The following is a 10,335-nucleotide window of genomic DNA, read 5'->3' as shown; positions in this document are numbered from 1 at the left end:
TGGATAGCGCTTCACAAAACGACCGCTAGCGTTTGCAAAATACATACTGATGAGATTGCTCGAAAATGTTCTTGCCTAATTTCGCACAGAAATGAAAAACCGGCTGCTATGCGGCAGCGTGCGTAAACGAAGCCGTACGTGTCCGAGCCGGCTCGCGGTGTACAGGCGCGTCCACGGCAGCTTGCCGCGCGCCGTTTGTCGTTCGCGGGCCGCCGTTCGATGGCTGTTATGCTCGCGAACGGCAGAGTATGAGTCCTGAATTTCTGCGGCAGCCGTACAGCGACTTGGTCAGTCAACGACAGAAGAGCGGTCGCTGTGTCCTATCGCCGGCAGCCTTGATCACCACCACTGATCGCTCGGGGGCGCCGACATCGTCGCTAGGCCTTCTCCCCTTACCTTCGTAGCTCGAAGCTCACGGCGCTTCGCAACGAACTACCGACAGGCAGCACCTGCAATATTCTGTTACCGTTGTTGCCACTTTACCATATATGCTCACAATAATTTCACGCAAAGAAGAAAATATACGGTGATATTCGCGGCGCTGTCGAGTGCGATATCTGCATAGCTGAGCGGGTTCACCGAGCACCGTATGTCGCAGTGCACTGCAGCTGAGTTGGTCAAGTATCGGATCCTTCGTTGGTGCTCAACGTTTGACAGTAGACATCGCTTTTCATATGATGTAATGTACGCATCACTTTATCTAGCGGAAATTATTTTCCGAGCTGATGTTTGTGTCGCCGGTGGGCTAGCGCAGGCTTGTGTCGCGGTGCATCGGCGCGAGCGCGCGCTGGTTCCAAGTTGAACATGTCTCCTATCGTAGCTCCCGAAATGTTTGCATTTTCGGCGAAACTAAAAAAAAAAAATACTCGCCGTCCTGCCGTTTGGCACATATTAACCGCGATGACGCCGTGAGAACACGTGCGCAAAAAAAAAAACTGAAAAAAAAAAACAATCAAGCATCACTAATCTGCGGTCTGTTCACCACAAAAATGGCGGCAGTTGCACTTAATTGAAGCGAAAATCTGAAAGTCTGCTTTATCAAACCAATTATAAAAATCTTCGTTTTTTTATTATATTAGAACACTACATGGATGGGTTATATAGCATACATCTATATAGGATGTGTTTATACATCAGTGAACGCCGTAAAAGCCTCTGTACATTTAACTACAAAAATCATAGTGTGCATTCTCTATTTGACGGCTGCTGGAAACTTGATGCTAAATGTCTTCAGTGTTTATACATCAGGCATATAAGCTGAAAATCTGCATAAGTTTATCTGCAGAAATTGTGATGTCTATTCTGTACTGAGTGACTGCTGCCAACTTGATGCTAAATGTCTGTAGTGTTTATACATCAGGCATATAAGCTGAAAATCTGCATAGGTTTCTCTGCAGAAATTGTGATGTGTATTCTCTACTGAGTGACTGCTGACAACTTGATGTTAAATGTCTGTAGTGTTTATACATCAGGAACATAAGTTGCAAATCTGCATAGGTTTCTCTGCAGAAATTGTGATGTGTATTCTCTACTGAGTGACTGCTGCCAACTTGATGTTAAAAGTCATCAGCTGTTGAGTTTATGATAACACTCTGATGTATCATCAAAAACATATCAAGATGTAATCAGAAATTCAAGAACCATTTTTGTAAGGGTACACATGCATGTGGTTTCGATGCGGAGTGCGGGGCTGCTTGTCCTAGTGCGTATTAGGTCACCTGTATTTTGTTGGACGCTTGTATTCTCACCCCGCCATTGCAGTGCCATTCCTATCTGTGATTACTTTTAAGGTGGCTAGCACTGTTGTTGCGCATCCAATGCAATACATTTTTCGTGCTATTCAAATTACGATTAGACACTGGCAGCTTTGATGGTGGTAACAAAAGCAAAGCAATGCACGTTAGCAAGCTGGGTGCATGCCAGCTATATCACGCTACAGATGGAGCGATGGTGCTAGTCACCATAACACTGTACTGCCAGGTGGATATGGCACTGCCCGAGGAGAGATGAGAAAACCACTTTCGGACAAAATACGGGTGACGTTTATCGCAATAGGGCGAGCAGCGCTGCACTCTTCCTCGAGAACTACATCCCCACGCACGTGCAGAACGACTGGCCGACGACATGCACAGTATACCTTTAGTTATGCTTCGGCCACACACTCCGCTGTTCGCATTTAATTTGTCCTCGATGGTACATCTGCTGAGGTACACTAATGGCCCCGTTTACCCCTTTGTCGGCATGTAGCTGGTGACTTTGCTTGAAATGTTTTGTTAACGTGTAAACGTGTGAATGTGAAAATATAAACTGCAACAGTTAAGGTGAATTCCTTAGATGGCTCAATGGTCGAAAAATCCGATGTCCAGCGTCGCAGCACCAAAATTCCATGGCACCAAAATTGGGGATTGAACCTTTGACCTTTGGTGTTAATTAGGTCGAAGCGAATTAGGGCACAGTTCATTAGAATAGAGTTAATTGAGGCACTCTAACACATGGCCTTTGTTGGGAGTCGAAACCACTTGGAGATATGGGCGAACCGGCCACATCTTCAAATTATCTCCAAGTTGGATTCCAATTGACATGGTGAAGGTAGAGTCGAACCCACTACCTTGGGTGTTCATTAGAGCGAAGTTACTTAAGGCAAGTTAATAACGGCAGAGTTAATTATGGCACTCGAACTCTCGAACTTTGGTAGAAGTCGAACCCACGAGTTTTGGTGTTAACACAAAGTTAATTAAGATCCAATTAGGGCACTCAAACCCTCGACCTTTGGTGGAAGTAGAGCCCGCAACCATTGGTGTTAATTATGACGAAGTTAATTAAGGCACAGGCAATTAAGGCACTCAAGCCCACAACTTTGGTAGGAGAAAACAATAGAAGTAACAACGCATGCGAATGACAAATAATTTAATTAATGCTTCGTGAGTGCGCAGGCTTCTGCCTTCATCCTCTTCAGTGTTCGCTAAAGTGACTGTCAACTTTTATAAATAGTTCTAGCGCTGATCAAAATGCCAAAACTGTGCTAAGAAAACCGTAAATCCGCATTTTGAACATTATGCATCATTACAAATCCTGCAATGGATAAATGAAAAATAGTGAGTTCAGTAAGCACTAGGTAAAGCACACCAGTGAATCTCACAATGTCATACCAATGTTACTTTTTTATTTATACAACTGATAAAGCTTTATTACAAAAATGATCGGCCCCCAGCCACGCACATGTATGAAATTATTCATTACATGTTCTCGCTGTATACAAACAGGTTAAACGCGGATCTAAAAAAAATAACGCGTAATAAAAACAGATTCTTGAAAATTAAACTTTATTAAAACACAAGTAACGAGTAGGCACAAAATGATTAAGGAGTAGGCACAGTGCCACAATTATGATTAAAAAGAATAAAACTGATTAGTAAGAGGTAGTATCACATACTAATTAATGACCAAAAGTGCATGGCCTGCTTGCCAGCACCTGCTTCTAGGGCCACCGGAGTCAAGATAGAAAGCCAGTACTTTCTAGGCAGCTGCATTGAAAAATATATGGTAAAATAAATTCCACGCAAGAAGAATCCAGAGATGGAATGCTCATCTTGATAGGCAACTTGGTCAGGCAGCTCCTCAGATCACAAAAGTGCCAATAGCATAATGCTGCCAGAGACTTAGAGATAGGCATTACAAATGAGGAATATCCCTGACACTTGAAGAGGAACGCTGGAAACCAAGCGATACAAACATGTGCGAAAATTAACCATCAAAACATTGCCTCCAGAACATTCCCGTAAGCGTTCCGCAAGGCGAACAAACGTACCACAAATAGCAGTCAGAAGCACAGCTCTAAATTTCAGCACGCAACTGTACAGTTATGCCTAGTATATACATACTTGGGCCATGGTCAACGGCACAAAAGTCGAAAAGACACAAATAAAGCACACGCTGCTCGCGCCCGGAACATTGCTGCGCACTTGCATCGAGGCGCGTGTTGCTGAATTGATATCAGTGGCGATGCGAAGTCAAAGCTATTGCGAGTTCAAGCTTCTTTTTTTCTTTATAAACTGTCGTAATACATCACCAAGTTAAAGGTTATGTATTTTCAACAATGTACTAATAGATATAACTGAAAAATAAAGCATCTTTGTATGAGAAAGAAAATGACGTAACCGAGACCGAAAGCATAGCGAAAAAATGGCGAAAGTATTGGGATTTGCGCGCGGTGTCCGGCAGCAACGTTACTAGACCTCCAGCAGTGCGTGCAAAGGTCGTGCTAAATTGCAAAATAATTAATTTAGTGCTTTTGCTCCCCTAGCTTCCCATTGTTAGGCATTAGAGACAATTTGCTTGTATTTCTGTGGCATAGTGCGTGCATCGACTCATAACGCACAATGTACGATCAATGCACGAGAGCTTTGAATGTGCAAGAGATGTCCAAATCATAAGGACATTCGACGTCCTCTGGATGACCCTTGACTGCCACGTACTAGATGTAAACTGGACGTCGTTAAATGTCTTGGATATTTGGTCTTTTGTGGTACATCTAATGGATGTTTGTGGTTCACTGGGAATGTACTCGAAGCCGTCCAGAATAAAGCAGCGCGATTCATCATGTCATCCTACTCCCGATTTCAAAGCGTTTCCTCTTTGAAGCAAACACTCAACATGCCGCCATTCGCAATGCGCTGAAAATTCACCAGATTATGCTTTTTTCACACACTGTACCACCGCAACGCATCATTTGCCCGGTCACACATTTTACCGCCACCTCATACTTCACATCGCATCGATCATGCCTACAAAGTTAACCCTATCTTCGCCCGGACGGAAAAGTACAAGAATTCGCCGTTAACCTTATCAATAAAAGAATGGAATGAGTTACCCTCCAGAATTGCCACGATAACACAGTCTTCTTTATTTCATTCAGCATTACTAACGTATTTACAATCCTAGCACATTTAGTAACATTTTTCTCTCCCAGAGTACTTATTCGCTTTCGCTATTTTGTTCTTGATTCGTTGAGTGTGAATTGTGTAAGAATATTTACCTTGTTATTATGTTTCACGACTTGCTGTACCCCAAAGTGCTGTATTTACCACCTGCGATGCTCCTTCATTTGTGAAAATTGTGTTCTGCTTTATGTCCCCCCCCCCCCCCCCCCTATGTAATGCCCCTGTGGGCCCTTAGGGTATCTAAATAAATAAATAAATAAGAATAAATGCTTGCGATTACATCTTACCGCAAGAATTGACAACACTGTCAACACTTGAACAGCTAGTGCAGATTATGCGTAATGGGGGTGTGTCAATGAATGAAAGTTGACAGAGATGAGATATTTTGCAAATACTATGGGATGATTGAAACCAAATACTGTAGAGTTCAGTAAAACCCTTCCATTCCTGAGTTAATTCTTTCTCTCAGTCTAAAATTTCATCTAGCCGAAGTACTTGGATTTATACGCCGCCAGTTCTCTTCGAGGCCATTTCTTGTTAAATGTAAACGCAATCGTGGTCATTATACTGCGTTTCGGTACTGATTTAGAGCGCGCACAATTTTTGCATAGCGCACCAATGTAATTGCCAATGCACCAGCACCTTAACGGCGCAGGTTTGTTTACGTTGTCATGTATGGCCACCGCTCTTCGTTCACTAAAACTTATATGCCCTATATATATATATATATATATATATATATATATATATATATATATATATATATAGTGCTGACACGAAAGAAACGTCAGTACAAACCCAGGCGCCATTTGCGTTGCAATAGAAAATTTTTAGAGGAAACTTTGTGGGTACAAGCGCTCACACAGACAGCGTGTATAGTTTTCCTTGCAAAAATACGGATGATCGCATAAAAAAAACACGGAATTCTGTCTGTTTCGTACAGAACAGTGTAGTCACCGTATTATTACGGGAAAATGTCCGTAAAACTCAAAACGGGCAGCACTTTCCGTATTTTAACGGAAATTTTGCTGTATTTATGAAAATGAGATATTTTCCGTATTTTTACTGCAATTTTTCCGTGTAATGACAGAAATCCTCCGTATATTGACGGAAATTTTTTACAGTGAACCATCTGATTATGAGGCACGCCGTAGTGGGGGACTCCTGATGAATTTGGACCACCTCAGGTTCTTTAACCCTTTAACTGGTAGCTCAACAACATTGTTGACTTAACTAAAGCATCTGCAAAAACTAGGCAAATCCAAATATTTGTATGGGCCTTTCAATATAACTTTATTAGTGTACCTACTCAAGTAACTCAACAGTGGTTTTCAAAAATATGTCGAGCGTGAGCAGCAGCAGATGTATTAGTCACAAAGCCTGAAGTCTTCGTCGTTATCTTCTTAGCGCACGGGGGGGGGGGGGGGGGGGGGGGGTCCAATTCTCGCCAATGCGAATTCCCCCCCCCCCCTTTTTTTTAAGCAAGCTCTGATTTCTTAACTCCATAAAGCTGCATCTCAAGAACACATATTGACCTAGCCAAAGCAAGTGCCAGAGACCAGTTTTGGATCACACATTTACCTTTCATCACCTGTTCAACATTAATTTTGACCTACTGTATCTCGCTTAGTTTTTAGAGACACCGCTTAATATTTCAATTGACATGCATTTCAGGAAAGTAAAGAAGAACGAAAGCAATAAAACCATTCTAGGTCAAGCGTTTCCTATCTTGCCAGTTGAAGGGTTAACGCGTAACCGCTATCGCGTGTAGAGGTCACACGCTTTAAGCTGACCGCTGTTATGTACCCGTTATCAAGCTAATTTTTTAAAAGAATCAAAGGCAATAGTCTCAGGTCGTCGTGACAGTGAGGGATTAGATCGCGGCATAACAACGGCGAATCACAAAACTAACTATTTCATGGTCAAACTTGCGCTGACGAAAACAAGTTACACTTAGGCAGAAAGATACTGACGAGCACACGCGTCGATCATTGAAATCTGATCCGCAGGTGAAACACGTCGGGTATTTATACATGACTCGTTGAAGATTCCAGCGTAATTGCTGGTGCCCGCCTGCCTTCCAGAAATTGCATCACTAGTCGCGTCGCGCGTGCACTCCGATTACACAAGATTATGTGATAACAGAGACAAGATAACATTCGAGAAAACCCGCCGTGGTGGTGTAATAGCTACGGCATCGCGCTACATAGCCCGAGGGCGCGGGGGTGAATCCCGGGCGCGTCGGCCGCATTTCGATTGGGTTGAAATGCAAATACGACTGTGTACCATGGTGAAAATGAATCCGGAGTCCCTCACTACGGCGTGCCTCATAATCAAATAGTGGTTTTGACACGTAAAACCCCAGATTTCAATTTTTAATTACCATCCGAGAACGTTCCAAAGCATGCAGGCACGTCTTGTGTTGAGCGATTACCTTGAACTGTTGGCCGGGGGATAAACAGTCACCGCCAAAATAGAAGTAGGTGTGTTAATATACAAAGCCGTGGTACCAAATAGGACACAAAAGGAACGATCAGGACACACAATAATCGGCGTTCATTCGGCCCAGCACTTCGAACGTCTGTCCCCTTCTGCTCGCAAGCCTAGATGTGTGACGAATCGAAAGACGTAAGAGAGAAAACCGAATGCGCACGTGTTGGGATATATTCACCCAACTAAAACAGATAGCTTTATAGGAATGAACGCTGGTGTGACAACGAGCATCTACTGACACGTCAAGGGCACATGCCGCCATGCTCTATCGTTTTTATTAAGAGCGGATGAAATTAGTAATACTATTGTTATTAGTAACAGTAATAATATTAGTAATATCAATAGTGCTAGTAAACTAGTAATAAACCAGTAAATAGCATCTTCTTTCTTCCTGTGAACCATTGTACAGGGTGTCCCAACTATTGTGCACCAAGGTTTTAAAGTAGAGCAGTTGCGTTACTCAAACAAAAATACTGCATATTGTTTAGAGTACAGTGGATTATCAAAGCGTCAACGAGAAAATTGTAGAGCAACATGAAAAACTCCCGATACATCTTTCTGTTGCTCAGTACGTGCAACAGAAAAGTTGTTTTTCCGAGCGTGAAAGTAGCCCGCGAATACACGCAAAGTGCCTCGAGCGGCCAGTCGTGTGGCAATTTCGCGTGTATTCACAAACCTATTTCACGCTCGCAAAAACACTTTTGTGTAGCGCGTATTGAACAACAGAAAGCTGTATCAGGAGTGTTTCATGTTTCTCTAAAATTTTCTCATTGACACTTGGATAATTAGGACAGTCCTTCTCGAGTCAGATAATTAATTACAATTGCCTTATTAAATCTCACCAATAAAACATTACTGGCGGCTACTCTACTGTACTGGAAGCAATATGCACTAGGCTTTCTTCAAGTAACGAAATTGCTCTTTTTTTTAATCTTCGTGCATGATAGTTGGGACACCCTGCGTATATATTTGTGGACACGTTGTTTTGTTTCAAATTGCTTTTTATGTCACCACCTTTTTCTGTGAACCCCTTAAATATCGTAAAAGAAATTTGTAAGATGAGTTACTCGCTTGCTGACCTACACTAGTTTCTGTAGTGAAGACGCTAACATAGATAAATGATTTAGCAAGAGAACATGAAACAGAGCGTACACTTGTCACGGATGTGGGCAAAGATGCAATGACATACCTCACAATGTGCTAGATCCCGTTATTTTCCTCTGCCCTCTGCGTTGTCGCAGCATTCGCGTTAAAAAAATAAAGTCAACAAAAAAATGGGTGGTAATGTGTATCTCGAACAAAGAAACCGTAAGAGCTTTGTCGCTTGCCTGGACGCGTCGGGCTAAAGCAAACGTTGACACAGGCACGTGTCTGTTGTCGTGCAAAATGTCGTGTCATTTTCGTGGTATCTGTACTGGACGGTGTCCGCATATTTAAGTAGCAGGCTGAAATTACAGCAGTGCTTTCTGGCAAGCTGTGGTCCTCCCTCAGAGCCATCATCCACGACAAAGATGGAGTGTTTCCGCATTTTTTTAGGAGCAAAGCTCCGTAGGCTCTCACGATGTGCGTTGTCGCCGTCGTCATCGTAGGTCCCAGTCGCGCACCAAGACAGGTGTTGCGCTGCGCCGGCGCCGCTCCGAAACCCCTCTCCGAGCAAGCGCACGACGTCATGCGCAGAACCGTTCGCAGAGCGCACGCAGCGCGCATACCGAGCGCGCGCAGGTGTTAGCCGGCGCTGCTGTCGCTACACTTAGCACTGCAGTATGGAGGATCGCGAACGTAAGCGCAAACGTCGTGACTCTGATCCTACACTTCGAGAACGAGACGCGGCAGCCCCACGGCAACGCCGTGAAGCTAACCCCGAGCTACGAGCACGATAAGCAGCACACGCCGGGAACGGCAGGAATACCCCGATGCGAAAGCTCGAGCAGCAGCCCTAATCGTCCAAGGAGCTTCGCTCCATCATCAGCATTCACATCGTGGATCGGCTGCCAATTTTTTTCGGAAAGCATAAACAATTTAATTAAATTACCGTAATATCAACAGCAAGCTTGCCATCTATCAGTTCGTAACGAAACGAGGAACAAACCACGGGTTAGTGTGCTGCACATGTATACCAATATTATTTCCTTCTTTTATTTTTCTCTAATGTGTTTATTTCTTAGTTGTTGTTTTTGTGCAGTATTGTTTCTACTTTGTGAAATGCCTCTATATATTTATTTCTATCAAACCAAACTAGCTTATGGCTGCATGTATAATTAGTACTTGCAAACGCTCTACAAGCAAATGAAGCAATGAAAGACAATCAATCAGCCAATCAACCTTCGCAGCTATTTCCAGTGCAACCTGACGAATCCGAGCCAGGAGCGCTGCTCGGTGCCGTACTCGTGCTGCAAGTCCACCAGCCTAGGGCCGGTGAGCCTCAACTGTGGCCGAAACGTGCTCAACATGTCCGACTACGACGCCTGGTTCATCGTCCACATCGGCAACTGCCCGGACGCCGTGCACCGCTACGTCAAGGAGCATGTGATGGTCATCGGCGGCAGCTGCCTCATCGCAGTCATCTTGCTCGCCTTCGTCGACATGATCACGAACGCGGTGATCGACGAGATCGACATTATCTGCAGGATATACCAGCACGTCCAGATTGCCGAGCAGGACCAGTCGTAGCCATATAGAGTTCCCTACACATATGGTACAGGAGTGGCGGCCTCTCAATTCACTCGTTTTATTAGTTATTCGGCTGCGCGCGATGTTATGAACTGTATCTATATAATTAACGGTTTAGATCTCACTTTCTTGATCCTGTCACCTAGTGCTGATAGTCATGACTTTTTCGAGGCGGTGAAATATACATTGTTTTCTCGCGAGATGTGTTGCTGCTGAAGCATAGCGTCGTTTC

The 10,335-nt window shown here is 43.8% G+C and overlaps 1 protein-coding gene across 1 annotated transcript; it reads left to right on the top strand.

The window, feature by feature from the left end:
- The first annotated feature begins 2,190 nt into the window (after positions 1 to 2,190).
- Positions 2,191 to 10,103, top strand: LOC125943473 (tetraspanin-33-like). The gene is made up of 2 exons (XM_049662806.1): positions 2,191 to 2,207; positions 9,764 to 10,103. Exons 1-2 carry the CDS (start codon positions 2,191 to 2,193, stop codon positions 10,101 to 10,103), a joined length of 357 nt encoding a protein of 118 aa, XP_049518763.1.
- The last annotated feature ends 232 nt before the right edge of the window (positions 10,104 to 10,335 follow it).

This window comes from Dermacentor silvarum, chromosome 2, assembly GCF_013339745.2.
Source record: "Dermacentor silvarum isolate Dsil-2018 chromosome 2, BIME_Dsil_1.4, whole genome shotgun sequence".
Taxonomy (NCBI): domain Eukaryota; kingdom Metazoa; phylum Arthropoda; class Arachnida; order Ixodida; family Ixodidae; genus Dermacentor; species Dermacentor silvarum.
This window is presented reverse-complemented; position numbering and strand designations above follow the sequence as displayed.